We start from the raw sequence: 16,163 nt of genomic DNA, 5'->3' as shown, positions 1-16,163 counted from the left end.
GCATCCCAACACCAACCCGCTTGCAAGGACAGAGCCGTTTGCCCGTCTCTGGGGTTCTCCGGCTTTGGAGAGCACTGCCCTGAAATGCAGCATTTGGGGCTCCCCAGATTATCCTGCTAAAAGAGAAGCCCGAGCACATGGTGGCTCTGAGCAGGGGACACGCTCCAGGGCCACGCGGGGGTGGTGGATGGTTTGGAGAGGAACAGCCAGGACACGCTTTCATGGGAGGGGAAACTGAGGCAGCAGCCGAGCCAAGCGGGGCCATCCTGCAGAGCCCCCAAACCACGGTCTGGCACTGCCCCCCGCCCCCACGGTCCCTGGCACTGATCCGCACGGAAAGTTGGTTTAAAAAGAAAAGAAGAAAAAAAAAAAGTACATTTTGAGCAAGTGTTGGCCAGCTTCAGCTGCAAATTCACTTGTCAGGAATATCAGAATTACTGGAGCTGGATGGCGTGAACATCTGTGCAACGCAAACGCTGGGGTGGGGAGAGGGGAGCGGAGCCGGCTCGCCCACCAGCCCCCACTCCTGCCTTGTGGATGCTCCAGTGGGATACTGGAGGAAGGCGGCTGTGACCTAAGACACGCTCCCCACCCGCCTCCCGGTGCAAGGGGACCCCAGCAAGCTCCCCAAAATACCCCAGGGCTGCAACTCAGGGGACTCGCCACACCAGCTCGCCCATTGCAGATTCCCTTTGGGGGGATATTGGAGTAACCGGGCTCAACAGCACAGGACAAGCATGGAGGGACTCCTTGCCCCACATCTCCAGCCCTCCCTGCCATAGGCTCCCCTAATATTTTGGGGTACTATGGGGCATTTCTATGACTTTCAGAGGGGCCACAACCAGCACTTCCCAACCTCCTCCCACATCAGCACCACTACAGCCCCCAGATACCAAAACATGCCCATTTATGCCCAAAATAACCCTCAGGCAGGAGCTAATCATCCACTCAGGCATGAACAGATTGGGTGCTCAGGTGTTGACTGATTGGGTGCTCAGGTGTTGGCTAATTGGCCACCCAAGCATGGCACAATGGGGTGCTCACGCGTGAATTCATTGCATGCTCAGGTGTGAATTGGGCACCCATGCCCGGGCACCCACGTGGGAAACACCTGCGTGCAGAAACCCTCATTATTTTGCCCAACATACCTTCTCAGAGGGGCTGGAAACAGGGATGCCCAAATTATACCCCCACATGTGCCTTGTTGTGGGGGGGGACACAGACACTGGAGCAGGGTTGGACCCGGGCTTGGGGACCCCCCTCTCCATCCTCCCTCTCCCGCAGATCCAATGTCACAAATAACAAACAGCTTTCAAAGCCCCGTCTCCCATTGATGTCACATCAATGCCAATGGACATAAAAGCCAAGAGACCCAGAACCAGTGCTGGCTTTGCTGGAGAATATTAATTAGAGGGAAAGCCTCATTAGAGCAGCAAGGGTGGCCGCAAGCGCTGCCTCCCCCCTGCCATGTGCCCCCGGCCCCCCAAAGGGACACGACGGGCATCAGCCCTCCTGGCTGCCTTGGTGGGCTGAGCGATAGGGAGCACTGCAGATCACCCAATGTAAGCATTAAATTTTAAATGTTGAAAGGGGGGAGGGGGCGTTCATTTAAAAGAAGGAAGGGGAAAATGTGCTTCTCCCCATCTGTGGCTGTTGGGGATTCCAGGCAAGCCCAGAGCCCTGGGCAGGGTGATAAACCCCCCCTGTGCCCTCCGGAGCAGCCCGATGGCAAACCTAAGTGTTTGCAGGGAAAAAGCAGCACATCAGTTATTTGATGCATTTTGTGTTTGGTTTGTTTTGTGGGGTTTTTTTGACAACTCTGCAGCGGGAGAGGAGCAGGAGGAGCAGGGAATGTTGGCTGTTGCTGCCCCAAGCCTCCCTGCCAACAGGGAAAGGGGCTCCGGTGCTGCCCCAGGGAGAGTCCGCAGCAGCCCCCACGTCCGCCACCAAAAGGAAGGTGGGAATCAGGGATCAGGGAAATGGATATTGTCAAGTGGCACAGGACCCTTGAGCACCGAGACTCTGCTCCATCACCCTCCTGAGAGTCCGGGCCAGCTGGGCAGCACCCTGCCAGCCTTGTGTCCCATTAATCAGCCTGGGAACCGCAGGCTGGAAAACAACACTTGCAGCAAAGCACCGGCATTTGCGGCGAAATCGGTGGGTTAGCAACAGGAAAGTAAGGAGGAAGGAAGCATCACCAGCAGGATTTAATCACCACGGCTGTGCCGGCTCCTGTGGCCAGTGCCTCCTTCTGCACCACCTGCCAATGAGGAGCAGCACCCATGGGTGCCCTGGCACCTATCCTGGCCAGGGGACACAAGAGGGGACCGGCGAGGTGGGTGCTGAAACTGAACTTAAGCAAAAACACCACTTGCCAAGGCTGTAAAGCCGAAAGGCTGAAGAAGCCGGGTGGCTCTGGGGATGGGGCAGAGAGCATGGGGGCACACGGGATGGTGCCACCGGCTCCTGGGCAGCAGCAAGGCAGAGGCACCAGGAGGACCAGGGTGCCACAACATCAGTTATTTATTACAGAGAACTTTTTTTCCTTTTTTTGTTTTGGGTGTTTGGGTTTTTTTTTTTCTGAGAGGTGAGCCCAATTCATCCTGACAGAGGTTCGCAGCACATTTTTGCCCGGCGGCTGCTTACAGAGACGTGCCAACAAGCAAGCCGGTGTGAGAGAAAGGCACTCTGTGCCTGTGCCACGAGGGGCTGGTGGGCACCGAAACGGGTTTGGCACATCGCCCCCAGCCCCGTGCCACCTCGGGGATGGCCGCTGGACGTGGACCTGGCCAGTCACGGGGCCCAAGATGTCTGGGCTTCCCCGTGGGTGCTCAGTGCCGGCCCCGCGCTCTGAGGATGCTCTCCTGGCACGGAGACAGCATCAACCCGCTCCGAGCGCTCATGGGGACGGGTGTCAAATCAATCCCTGCAGCAGGGATGCCAAGTTAAAAAAAAAAAAACAAAACCAAAAAAACCCAGAGGAAAGCAGCCAGCCATCTGCCAAACCAGCAATTTTCAGCTGGATTTCCAGAAACACTTCAGCTTTTAAAACCAAGAGAGGAGAGAAAATAAAAACCCCTCCTCTTCCACAAGCATAGAAAGCATTCATGAGATGAGGTGCAAAATTCCTCTTTGACTTCAAAGGCTGGTTACCCCCAAATCCTGGCACAACCCACTGGAAAGCTGGCGGGCAGCGCGCCTCAGCGCCGCTTTCCTGCCAGATGACGGCATCCCGCCGGCCCCGGGTGCGGGCTGGCGTGCCGGGGGAGCCCCAGGGTGTCAGAGGGATGCTGAAAACATGGGACTTGTCCCTTTGGAAGCAGGGAGGAGGAGGAGGAGGGATGAGGGGGAAGAGAGGGAGAATGAAGTTTATGCTGCAGCAAAGGGGGTCTGCATGGTTGGCGACAGCGTCCCGCTTCTGCCGGGGTGGGCGATCTCCCGCTGCTCGGCACACAGAGGTGCCAAGACCCGGTAGCGCCGTCCCCATGGCTGGTGTCGGCAGGATGCGGCCGAGCACCCAGTGAGGCTGGGCGAGACCCTCGGTCCGGCCTCGGCTTCGCCAGGCAAGTTCAGAGCAAACACCTCCCTCCTCAAACACTGGCTGAAAGGCATTTTTAGGGTTATTTCCTGTGCTGTTACCGAAACTTTCTGCAAGCAAAGGCAGGGGCCAGGCTGGAGCAGTCGCAGCCCTGAGCACCCTGTCCAGCAGCACCCACCCTCAGCACCCAGCTGGAAAATGCAGCCCCAGCCAACCTACCTCACCAGCCATCCGTCCCTGCCTGCTCCAGCCCAGCCCAGCCAGCCTCCCCGGCACGGAGCAGCAGCCGGCCGCCCTCCTGCCAGCAGGCTTGGGGGTCCCCAGCTCCTCGGCTCCTACCCTCGGTGACGGCCCCAGCCGGGGTGCGGGTCGGACATCTCCCTTCTTGCCATCCCCACTGGGGACCCCCCAGCCGGGGCAGTGTGGGGCAGGGGCACCCACCCACAGGGATGCTCAGGAATCCCGGGACAGCCGTGGGGCACGCCGGCATCCCAGCTCCCGGCATCCTCAGCCCCGGCACCTGCCCCCTCCAGCCACCCCAGCCCCGGGGAAGCTCCCCACCTCGCCACAGGTCCCAGGGGAAGCAGCACAGCCCCATCCCATAGCGCAGACACAGGTATTAGGCTTTTACGAAGCAAACAAGACTTTCAAAAGTGTTTTCTCCAGCTGAACCACGTCTCCGCAGCCTTGGCAAAGCCAGGATGAGATGTTTAGCTGTTTAGAAGGGCTTAGGCTGGGTCTCATGGCACATTTTCATCAGTTGCGGTAATCAGCAGGTTTTCTGCATGCACCGTGTATTAACTTAATGTATGTTACGATCTACTCTGTAATGGAAAAATAGCGCGGCTGTCGTAACCGTAACACTTTCAAAAGCACTTGACTCCCAAGTCATCCAGGTGCTTTCGACAATGTTACCCTGGGTTGCTATAGGAACCCTAATAGTTTTCCCATCCGACTTCTCCATTAACACTGGGATTTATACTTAATTTGTTTTCTTTTTCCTCAGCGAGCAGAGGCAAGGAGCAAGCACATGTGCAGGGGGAGGCGATGCTCCTCAGTGGGTGTCTCCTAGCCATGCCAAAACCAGCACCGGGGAGCAGAGCCGGTTCTGCCAAGATGCTGCCAGAGCAGTGGTTGCAAGCAGAGCCTGACCCGCTGCAGGCACAGCCCCACTGTGCTGCCAGGAACCATCCAGGAGGCAGTTGATGCCCAAGGTAGCTTTATTATGGGTGTCTCCCATGTCCCCAGGCTGGCGCGACAGACTGTGTCCCCCTTGCCTTCCTGCAGGCGGAGGGGCCGAGGGGCTCACGAGCAGAGCATCCCACGCAGCTCCTGGGGAGAGGTGATGGGCAGGGAACAGGCGAAGTTGCTGCAGAGATAGGCGGTGGCTTTCCCGTCCTTCCTCTCCAGGGATGCAAGGAAAGGCAACTGGCGGTAGAGGAACCCAGTGCTGTCTCCATCTGCTAGCATCAGCACCTGCCGGAGAAGGAGCTGGGAGAGCTGGACAGCAGAGCCAGTGCCAGCCCAGCTGGTCCTTCCCTCCCCACACACATGCCAAGCGCTGGCAGCGTCCCCCCACGCACTCGCCCGAAGAGGGAAGGGGACCGGGAGCCGAGGGGACCCATGCCAGCCCTCTGCCAGGGTCCCACGGTGGCCACATCCCCAGCGCCTGTGTTGGAGGGAGCGTGTGGTCCACGCCATCCCCGGCAGCTTTGCCTCCCTTTTCTGCTCCAGACACCCGACAACTGGGGATGAAGCACAGGGACCGGCACACAACGGCCTGGAGTGGGGCTGCCGGAGCCAGCCGGCTCCCTGGGGACACCCACGCAGCCCAGGGGCAGCCCCAACCCCAGCACCAGCTGCGGCATCGCCCCGTCCCACCCGGCAGCCTAACTCCTCCTGCTCTCCAGATGCTTCCCAAAAAAACTCAGACACCAGCAAGCAGTGGGTCAGGGGCTCTCCCGGCTGACACGGCAGAACCAGCCAGGGGTGATGACAGGGCTGCCGTGATAATTAGCTTTTCTGAAAGGGAAAATGTTTGTTAAAGCCTCAGGGCTTGCAGGCTAATCAGGGGAAAGGCCAGGAGCTGGCAGGGAGCCTGGTGCCCACACGGATGCAAAGGGTGAGCAAAACGCCGGCCCTTCCCAAGATCCAAAGCACGAAGGCAGCATCCCACTGCTGGAACACATGGTTCTCCCTTGCCCTCTCCGGCTCCGGCCCCAGCCCCGTGTGTGCGCCCACGGTGGTGCCCACCAAACACTGGCACGCTCACCGCAGGTTCACGTCGCTCACGCTACTACCCCCAGCACGCACATCTGCCACCGTGGCATCGCTCGCCCGGCACGCAGCATCCTCTGCCACCGGCCCCGGGGCCAGGAGCAAACCCAGCACCAAGACCCAGCAGAGACGCCTCACCCGTGCCTGGCAGGGGCTACCCTTACCCCCTGCATCCCCAGGAGGTCACCACGTCCCCAAGCCCTTGTCCTCGATAACGGCTGCTGCAGTCCCGTCCTGTCCCCCACCACCCCACATCTCCCGCTCGGCCCCTGCCTTGACCCACCTCTGACTCAGCCCGACTCCCTGCCTGCCTCCTGCTCCCCCCCCCCAACCTCCTCCCCCCCTCGCCTTTGTCTGGAATTAATTCCAGGAGTGATTAATTACCAATTCATGTCCAATCTGAAATTCATTATTCATTTTTCTCACAAGCTCCCTAAGGTCCTCTTGCAGGGCCAGGATGAAGGCAAGCGGCAGGCTTAGCGCTCTGCAGCTGAGGAGATAATGGGATCCTTCATAATTACCCTAAAGACCATTAACGGGGCAGGAATCTATACCAGGAGCCGGGATCCAGACCCGGAGCAGGGATCCAACCCTCTCTGCTCCCGGCACCGGGACCCCTGGGGAGCACCTCCGGCATCGCCCCTGGAGCACTCGCATCCCTGCGGCAGGTGCCTGCGGCAAAGGGCTCCTCCGGGTGCGGGGTCCATTTAAACCTGCGACCTCAATGCCATCTTATCATCGGCATCTCGTTACAGCAAGGATTTCAATGTGAAGCTTGTAAGGAATTAATTACTGGAACGACCTAATTAATTGTGTTCCTGCAAACGAACCAAGCCCCCAGCGCCCTGCCGGCACTGAGGGAGCAGGGGCGGCAGGGGACACGGCAGTGACATTTCCCCATCTCCTTGGCAAAGGCGATTCCCAAAGCTGTCGTGTCCCCGGAGCGGGTGACCCGGAGCTGCTCTGCCTCAGGCAGCTTCTCGGGGTGGGGAAGGAGAGCTGGGGTGCAGCTGGAGGGGGCTGAAGGCGGGTTGGGAAAAGGAGGACCCACATCTCTGTGCGATGCAGCACAGAAAGAGGGATGGCTGTCGGGAGGCAGCAGGCTGCTCCCAAAGGAAGCGTGACTCTCTGAGCAGCGGGATTCTCCTCCCTTCTCTCCATCCCCTCTGCAAGGTGAGGAGCCATCGCTACTGCCAGAGATCAGGTTGGCCATGAAGAATGGCACCGGCGAAGCCCCGGCAGGACGGCTCAGGGGAAGTGCGGCTCTACCCGCTCCCTGTCGCCCTTCATTCCACCCAGATGATGCTGAAGAGATCCAACCGCTCACCCTCGGTGAGAGCAGGGAGAAGCAGCCATCACCGCGATGGGACACCCTGTCTGCTGGAGCCAGGCTCAGCAGCGCAGGCAGCTCTCATGGCAGGAACGAGCAGGAGGGAGGTGGGCTGAGGAAGGTCGAAGAGGAGCTCAGCTCCTACCGCTCCTGCACACTCATGCTTGGGGAAGCACATACCTACAGGGCTGTGCTCCTCTGGAAAGAGAGCCTTCCCCTCCTGCCACGTTCTTTCTTCCAGGAAACAAACCCAAGCTGCCAAAAGGGACAACTCCTGATCCATCCCACCATCGCAACATGAGGAACACGCAAGAGCAGGGATGCCCAGCAAGGGGCTAGCAGGGGCTCGACTTCTGCTGCCAGCCTCCAACTGCAGCCCCCCACGGCTTCACTCCCTCATAGCAATATCCATCCAGAGCGCCCAGCCCTCCTCTTCCTCCCTATCCCGAGGAAGACAACGACTTAGGGCAGACAGACCTGCCCGTGGGGAATGAGCACCCCCAACAGCCAGGCTTGTTACCAGCTTAGCAGGAGGGAACCAAATCACATGAGAGGAGAGGCAACGGCTGCGCTATTTGCTCTGCTTAGGACCCCGAAGCTGCTGGCTGCATCCCCTGCCGGAGTCCACGTGGACTCGGGGGACCGATGGCTGAACCAGTTGCGGGGAGAGGGAGTAGGTTATTAGCAGCAGCACTGGGTTACCCGCTGCCACCACGGCGTTTCCCATCCCTGCAAACTGGGTCACCCGCTGTAATCCTTCTAAGGGAGAGAGGAAGAGGGTGGGAGCAGAGGCCTCGCGCACGGCACGGGGACAGGCACGGCTGAGGGCATTGCTGGACAGGAGATGCCAGAGGGAGGACGGAGAGCTGCGTCCCCCACCCATATGCCTGGGCAAAAGCGGTGACTGTCCTCCAACACCGGCGTTGAGCGCTGCGGGGCATGTAAGCAGAGGGTGAGGGATGAAAGCCTCCGTGGGCTGAGCTAACATGAGGACGGAGCAGGGGACCCCGTACCGATGGCTCAGCACTCCCCAGTTCACCCCAGCTGGGGCTACAGAGGGAAACTGATGCTTTGGCCTCAGTGCCAGCTCCCCACGTGTTGTGGCTCAACGTGCCAGTCCCTGACACCAGGACCCCGACAGGCGGGGATGAATCCGGTCCAGAGGCTGAAACGCTGAGCCTCCTTGCCTACAGCCCAGCCCTGCTTCCTTCGACTTGACAGCTTTGCCAAGGCGAGAGCCATCCATCCCCAGGGCTGCCCACCAAACGTGACGGGCGCCGGCTGCCGCACTGCCCTTCCCTGCCAGCTCCGCGGTGGCAAACAGCTCCGACCCCGAGGCAGCACGGCCCCTGCGTGGGATGCACCGGGTGACGCATCTCTGTGCAGTGATGCAGACGAGCAGAGCAAGGCGGTAACCCCAGTGCACGGCAACAGCACAACTGGGGGCAAAGCTTTTGGGAAAAGCCAGACCCTCCCAGCCAGGCGTACCCGCAGCCAGAGCAAGGTACTGCCTTGCCGTTTCCCAAGGATGCGAGGGTGGCTCCAGGCAGAAGGTGACCCAGACACTGGCTGGATCTGCACCAGGCATGACACATCCACACCGGGCATGACACATCCGCACCGGAACGAAAGGTTTTCCCTTGGGAGAGCAGCGCTGGGGATGCTGGGCTCAGGCTGAGGGCAGTGTAAACAGCCGGCAGCGACAGCAGCCGCTGCTGCAGCCGCTCCTTGGGCTGGGCTGCCAGCGCTCTGTGCCAGGGAGAGGGGTGCAGGGGCTCAGCTGTGGCCCTACCAGTTGTGGTTACGAATATGGAAAGGATAGGATGCTTCCCAGAAGGGAGAAGACGGACGCTACAGCCGCACTGGGAGAAAGGATGAAGGCACTGGCAATGCAGGCGGCGGCAGGGAGCAGCTGCACAGGGGGCTGGGGAGGGCTGGCACCTCTACCTTGTTTGGGCTGAAGACAGAGTGGACGCAGCGCAGCATTTCTTTGGTGTCTTCTCCCTGGGGGTCCCCACAGATAACCACCTGTCCGGGGAGAGCGTGGGTGGCAGAAGAGACAAAGCAGAGAGCTGTGACTGCACCCACACCACCGCCAAGCCCTCTCCCTGCGGCAGGTTCCGTAAGGGGCACATGAGCCCCAGCCCATACCTGTTTGAGGGTGTGATGGAACACAGCGGTGGCCCGGGCCATCTCTGGTAGGGCTATTGGGATCTTCTGCAGCCTCTCTGAGAAGGCAGCCAAGATCTGCCCGGCTTTTTCCACCCACTCTGTATGGCCGGAGTAACAAGCTGCTCGGAGCAGGTTTGTGACAGTGACAGAGTTGGGAGTGGGCTCTGCTCCGTCTTGGTCTGCAGGGGAAAACAGCTCCTCCATCAGCCCAGTGCCTCACCACCCCACAGCTTGTTCCTCCAGCCAGGCATCACCCCTGCCCTCCCTAAGCTGCCCCACACCATAACCCATGGAGAGCAGGGCCATGTCCCTGAGCTCACCATCCTTCAGGCGCAGGAGCAGAGAGGGATCACCAGCCTCGCTGGAGAAATACGCAAACCCTTTGGGGTCCCAGAAGAGCTTGTCCTGCATGTGCTGGAGCTGCAGGGCCCACTCCAGCCAGCCCTGCTCCAACGAGGCTTCATACAGGTCAAAGAGAGCCTGGATGACAAAGACGTAATCCTCCAGGAAGCCCTGGATGGGCACGGCGCTGCAGTGGCAGACAGGGAAGGAGCATCAGGGTCTCTACACTGGCCAGGTGGGAAATGTTCTCCAACCCAGCAAAGCCCTACCTACTGGTCTCTGCAACCCGAGGAGATGCCACCTCAGAGCTCAGTCCAAGATTAAGCGGTGGCTGTGCCAAGTCATCACATGGCTCAGCCCCGGGTTTCTGTACAGCAGGGGAGGGCAGGGGAAGGCTCCTGCCAACTTGGAAGATGAGGATCAGGAAAGGATTTGACCTTAATTCTTCCTCACTGGGTGGGGGGCACTAATCCATCCCAGACTGCACCGGAGGCAGTTCTGTGCAAGGCAAACAGCCTCCCTCCCTCCAAGTTCAGTCCTGCCTGGAAGAGAGGGGACCACCTGGGGCCTGGGCAGCACCTGGGGGGTGGCCAGTCGGTCTGTAGACACTCTCTGTACCAATGCTCACCTCTGCTCCACCGTGTTGTCTTTGCCCCGGTAGCAGCTCCGCAGCAACCTCCCACTGGCAGGGTCAAAAAGGTGTCTCCGCAGGAAGGCAGCTGCCTGCGTAGCCCGGCTCACGTACTCCTGCTCGGCCAGGGCTGCCCCAGCCTGGGCAAAGCCCGAGATCATCAGCCCTGCATAGGCACAGACACGGGGACAGGCTCAGGGGGGCACAAGGAACCGGTGGGGGTGTCACTGTCTTTCCTTTAAAGGATGCTCAGCAGGAAGCTCGTCTTCCCTGGGGTTCTAGGCAGGTCAGGGCTCAGCCACCAGCTCTCCCACTCAGTTCAAACCACTAAGAAAGTCACTTACTGTCACCGAAGAGAGGGGCAGAGCGCTGCAAGGCCAGCAAGAGCTAAGCCTTTGTTTGCAGGAAGAAACAGGGCTTAAGAGAGTCTTCCTGTTTGCAGGACGAGGTGTAACTCCAGCTCACGCCAGCTCCAGACCCAGCTACCCAGGCATTTACTGCTGGGAACAGTGTCTGGGGTACTGCAGTTATTACCTGCTGCAGGACACCTGGACAGACGGACACAGAGCTGTGGTCTACCACTAATGCAGCAGCAGAGGTGGGCTCTGCTCCCCACCTGGGTCCTGAATCCCCAACCTAGTCCCCTTCCCCAGAGCCCAACTGGGGGAGCCGGGCTGAGCCAGGGGAAGGGTTTTGCTGCTCTCTACTGGCAACAGAGGAGGAAAATAAAGCCAGAGTAATATCCCGACGCCCAGCAGCCCCACGGCCTGCAGGTTTGGGGCTGCTTCCCCCAGGTGCTCCCACAGCCCCGGACCCCAGCCCACCCACCACCTCTATGGGGGGCTCTCCAGTCCCAGCAGGACTCATAGCAACAAGCCCCCCAAAAGCGTGCTGGCCCCAAGCAGCCGCGGAGGGGTCCAGCCAAGGCACACACCCCCAGAGCTGAGCCACCTCTCACCATTCCATGCTGCCAGCATCTTGGTGTCCAAGTGTGGCCGCGGCCGCTGTGCCCGGGCTGTGGACAGCCTCCGCCGGCCCTCCTGCAGGAGAGCACCCAGCCGCCCCGGCTCCAGCCCAAACCGGGACGCCGTCAGCTCCGGGGAGCATCGAACAATAAGGACGTTCTTGCCCTTCAGCTCCTGATGGGGGTCCTGAAAGGAATGCCCCGTTCTACGAACATCACCGGGCTGAGGAGGGGTTGGACCCCAAGTGCTCTGGGCTGCTCTGCCATCCCCCCATGCCCAAGGGTGCGGGTCCCCCACCAGTCATCCTGGTACCAGGCAGGTCTTTGTTCTCCCTCACCTTCATGGGGCTCACGTTGCCAGTCTCCTTCACTCCGTAGTGGTGCATGAAGACATCTCCCAGGGTCGTCCCCTCTGCGGCCCCTTCGACAGGGTCAGGAAGGAGAGCCCGAATTTCCTCGGTTGTCCACACACAGAAAGCTCCTTCTCGCTTCTTTTCGGATGCAGTGGTTGGGTAGGAATCAGCATCTTCCGCACTGTAGAAACCTCCAGCCTGGGATAAGAGCAACAGAGAGACCCTCCTGTTACTGGGACAGCACCTTCAGCCAACTCCCCATCACTGCTGGGCTGGCAATCTGGCCAGCAAGCCACAGCAGTGCCCCAGACTGAGCTCAGCTGGGAAGGGAGGGAGGGAAAAGCAGCCCCGAGCCATGTTCCAGAGCAGGGTAAATGGCTCCCTTTGGCCCAGCCCAGGGAACAACCTACCGGGTCACTCAGGTCCCGCGAGACATAGAGCAGAATGTCTTGGGCGACACTGGCAAAGAATTCATCGCCAGAGATCTGCAGGAGGCACGGGGTGGATGTCAATGTTACAAGGGGCAGCGGGGAGGCAGGAGACACAGCAAGATATGATCAGAGATTCAGATTTAAAGAGCTGGCAAAGGAGGGGAAACACATTTGAAAGTCCAGGGACTTTAAACGTGGGATGGATTCAGAGTAAGATCTCTGACAGAAATCTACAGGCACTGGAGAGCAACCCTGGAGTTATACCAACATCACAGGCAGCAGCATGTGTTTGCTGACTTGCAAAGACCAGCCAGAAGGCTGATCCCTCCCCCGTTATGCTCAAAACCCTGAAACCCTGGGACTCCACTGTCATGGATTTGTGCAGCATTTCTGGATGAAAACCAGGAGATAAAGAGGAGTATGGGACCACTCCACGCCCATGGGATGGGCAACATCTTGGGGAACAGGCTTCGAAGCTGCTCCCCAAACCAAGCCAGACCTCCCCAGCCAGCACTCAGCGTGCTGAGGGACAGCCCCCTGCAGAGGGATGCCACGGCTGTACCTGAAACGCTCTGCTATACGTGGCTGCCAGCTGCCCCTGGTCATACAGCATCTTCTCAAAGTGAGGGACGTGCCAGTGCTGGTCGGTGGAGTAGCGGTGAAAGCCCTGCAAAAACCAAGTGGACACGTCTCCACCCCACGCCTCCTGGATGTGCCAGGGGTTTACCCCCGAGGCCTTCCTCCTACCTGACAGATGTGGTCATGGATGCCCCCATGGGCCATCATCTTGAGGGTATGCAGAGCCATCTGCAGTGCCCGGGCACCTTCTGGAGTTGTTCGGTGCAGGGCCCAGTACGTGAAGAGGAAATTCAAGTTCACTGAAATACAGGGAGAAAGTGGGAGGCTGTGGGGTGGGCTCTGCCCCCCGGCGCTGCCTGCCCCATGGCAGGGCTCAGCAGCAGAGGCCAGACCGACCTGGGGTGGGGAACTTGGGGGATTCGGAAAAGCCACCGTAGTCCTCATCGTAAGAGTTGGAGAGCTGCTTGAAACAGGTGGCCATCACTTCTTTGGATGGTGGGGGTGACTCCTGGCCCTGCACATGGATCTCAGACCTGTATAGCAATGCTTCCAGGATCTTCTGGCTGTTCTCCAACAGGGCCTCTTTGTTCTCCTTCCACTAAGATGCAGAGTGAGAAAAGTCAGTTCTTCCATTTTTTGTCTCTCTTTCTGCTTCCTGCATTGCACCAGTCCAAACTGCACCTTCAGTTCTCAGTCCTCCTCCCCAGATCAGTTCCAATCCATCTCTAACCCAGCCAAAGCTCTGACATGTCCTCTGGGCTACCGTTTCTCATGACTATATCTCTTAACTCAGTCACCCATCAATCCCAGACCAATTTCCCTGCAGCCCCGTTGGTTGAGCACTGTCTGCTATGCCACTCCTGCTCCGTACCTGCTCTGCGATTCGGAGCAGCACAGTCCGAAAGCCAACACGATGAACTCCATCTTCAGGTGGGAAGTACGTCCCCCCTACAAAGGGCTTGAGGTCTGGAGTCAGCCAGACACTCATCGGCCAGCCACCTCCACCACTGGTTGCCTGAAAGACAAATCACGGGTGCACCAAGGTCATGCAAGCGGCACCCTCTGCTCTGTAACCCTCCAGCACATCCCAGTGCCTCACTTGAGGACAGACGTGTGCTTCCCTCCACCCTTGTGATCAAGCATGGCCTCATTCAGACCAGCTCACATACTGGTTCTTCTCACCTGAGGAACACAACCATGAATCTCATCTTGAAAGAGCCACTCAAAGCCTCCCGAGCTCTGCCCGTGCCTCCCTTACCTGCACGAAGGTCATGTATACTTTGTCCACATCTGGCCGCTCCTCACGATCCACTTTGATGCATACAAAGTTCTTGTTCATAATCTCCCCGATCTCCTTGTTCTTGAAGGACTCCTCCTCCATCACGTGGCACCAGTGGCAGGTGGAGTAGCCAACTGAAAACAAGCTCAGGCAAGTGAGGAAAGGCCCTTTGCTCTTTGCAAGGAGCAGGACACACGTTACGGGGAGATCGCTCAGTGGTGGGGAACCCTGACATGGCAACAGCTGCCCAACCCTCCCAGAGAAGAGATGGAGGAGAAAGGCCTCCATGCTTGCAGGGCCTCCTGGACTTTCCAGCTCTTGCTCCTAAAATCTGGCCAAGGCCTCTGGTCCTTGATGCAGCCCACCTTCAGAGAGAGCTACTAAAGCATGTGGCCCTCTCTTGCTAGCAGAGACTTAGTGCTCAGTGTCCTTACCTACACGGCTACTCACACACCAGCAGCCCAGCTTATCTGGTCACCTACTGAACAACACATGGGAACATGAAATATGTCTTGTTTCTGGTTACCTGACAGGAATATCAGCTTGTTTTCTTTCTTTGCTTTATCAAAGGCTTCCTGACCCCAAGGGTACCTGTGGAGGGAAGACAAGAAAGGAGCTTCAGGGGTCACCGCTGATGGGACCCGGACTCCTCTAAAGCTGCCTGAGAATCTGCTGCCTGGTGGAGAGGGGTCAGGACAGCCAGGGGCACGGCTGGCTCAGGAGCACGGACCCCGAGTCCACGGGGAGCCGCAGAGGAGGCCAGGCTGTTTCGCCTGCCACCGCTTCCATGGCAGCGAGTCCCTCAGCCCCACGGATGCAAAGGAGAGGAGGAGGGAGAAAGGCACCAGTCGCTCTTACCAGTCCACAGGGTTGTGAGCGTGCTGCAGGAGGTAGGGGGACTTCTCGTTAATCAGGCGGTTGGTGTGACGAGGGACGCTGGGGGGGCTGGTTGTCCCCCCGGTGGCCATGGTCACGCTCCCAGTTAGAAACGTGCACCTGCGACACCGAATAGGCTCATCCGAATAGGCTCATCATTTCCTCGCCCGCCACAGCAAAGCACAGCCCCTGGAGAGAGCCGCGACACCCCAGACCAGCACCACCATCACCCCGGCTCCTGCGGGTGCCCAGCGCAGCCCCGGGACGGGGTGCCGCTGCCCGCTCCCCGCTATTTGCTCCTTGTGCCAGGGAAAACCACTTTTAGCCCCTGGGCTGGGGCTTGGTCCACCTCTGTCGCCCCCCAGGACCCTACAAAGCCCTCCCCGCTTGCTGGAGGCTCAGGTGAGGCTGTTCTCCTCCGACTGCCATCCCCGGGCTCCCTCCCCTCCAGCCCCCAGCCCCCCACCAGCATCCTTCAGGGGCACAGTCACACCCCACAGCTGTGGGTAAGGGAGCAACATCTGCAGGATTGGACCCGTGTGTCATCAGGGAGGAAAATCCTCTCCCGGGGGGTGCACGGGTAGGTGCGGGGTCAGGGCGCGGGCTTTTTGTGGCGAGGGGAACGAGGGACCAGAGGGGACCAGAGAGACCCTCCTGGGTGGGGATGCAGGGCTGGGGTGTGGGGGTGCAAGAGGGGGTGCGAGAGGGGTGCAGGGAGGAGGTACAGGGAGGATGCTATGTCATGCGGGGGGGTTAGGGGTGCAGGGAGGATTTGGGGGAGCGCAGGGGGGATTTGGGGGAGCGCAGGGGGGATCTGGGGCAACGCAGGGGGGATCTGGGGGGACGCAGGGAGGATTTGGGGGAGCGCAGGGGGGATCTGGGGCAATGCAGGGAGGATCTGGGGGAGCGCAGGGGGATGCAGGGAGGACGCTAGGGAATACAGGAGGGGTGTAAGAGTGCTGAAAGGATTTAGGGGAGATTCGGGAGGGTGCAGGGGGGGATTTAGGGAAGACGCGGGATGAATCCAGGGCGTTGCAAGGGTGCGAGGGGAATTTAGGGGGATGTGGGAGGTGCCGGGAGGACGCGGGGGATATGGGGGGGGGTCGCAGAGAGGATTTAGGGGGGCGGAGGGGGAGGCAGCGGCGATGCCGAAGGGCTGTCAAGTGCCGCAGCGATCGCGGCCCACCGCAGCCCCCCCGGCCCTCCCGTTCCCCCCCCACCCGGTACCTGCGGGCCCGGCGCAGCGGCGCCGCCAACATGGCGGCGGGGCGGAGCTGCCGCCGCTTCCCGTGACAGGCCCGAGGCCCGTCCTCGTCCCCGTCCCCCGCCCCGAGCCCGGCCTCCTCGCCGGGCCCTGCCCTCCCCCGGAGCCGCACACCGGGTCCGTCAGA

At 59.9% G+C, this 16,163-nt stretch overlaps 1 protein-coding gene across 1 annotated transcript; it reads right to left on the bottom strand.

Moving 5' to 3' along the window:
* Positions 1-4,730: 4,730 nt before the first annotated feature.
* SPATA20 (spermatogenesis associated 20) lies at positions 4,731-16,102 on the bottom strand. The gene is made up of 16 exons (XM_049812079.1): positions 16,000-16,102; positions 14,755-14,892; positions 14,423-14,487; positions 13,876-14,030; positions 13,489-13,632; positions 13,014-13,215; positions 12,786-12,916; positions 12,601-12,705; positions 12,018-12,092; positions 11,593-11,805; positions 11,249-11,441; positions 10,288-10,456; positions 9,638-9,846; positions 9,297-9,496; positions 9,093-9,173; positions 4,731-5,014 (listed from the first exon to the last, which is right to left on the bottom strand). The coding sequence occupies exons 1-16, from the start codon at positions 16,029-16,031 to the stop codon at positions 4,844-4,846; spliced, it is 2,283 nt and encodes a 760-aa protein (XP_049668036.1). The 5' UTR covers positions 16,032-16,102; the 3' UTR covers positions 4,731-4,843.
* Between the last annotated feature and the right edge of the window lie 61 nt (positions 16,103-16,163).

This window comes from Accipiter gentilis, chromosome 10 (assembly GCF_929443795.1).
Source record: "Accipiter gentilis chromosome 10, bAccGen1.1, whole genome shotgun sequence".
Taxonomy (NCBI): domain Eukaryota; kingdom Metazoa; phylum Chordata; class Aves; order Accipitriformes; family Accipitridae; genus Astur; species Astur gentilis.
This window is presented reverse-complemented; position numbering and strand designations above follow the sequence as displayed.

Bases quoted from the DNA above. Each gene is read 5' to 3' on its own strand.
- SPATA20 (XM_049812079.1), bottom strand. From the start codon at position 16,031: ATGTTGGCGGCGCCGCTGCGCCGGGCCCGCAG. The intron at 12,706-12,785 runs GTAGGAGGAAGG...TGGTTTTTGCAG, and splicing joins TCCATGACCACATCTGTCAG to GGCTTTCACCGCTACTCCAC. The intron at 10,457-11,248 runs GTGAGAGGTGGC...GTGCCTATGCAG, and splicing joins GATGCTGGCAGCATGGAATG to GGCTGATGATCTCGGGCTTT.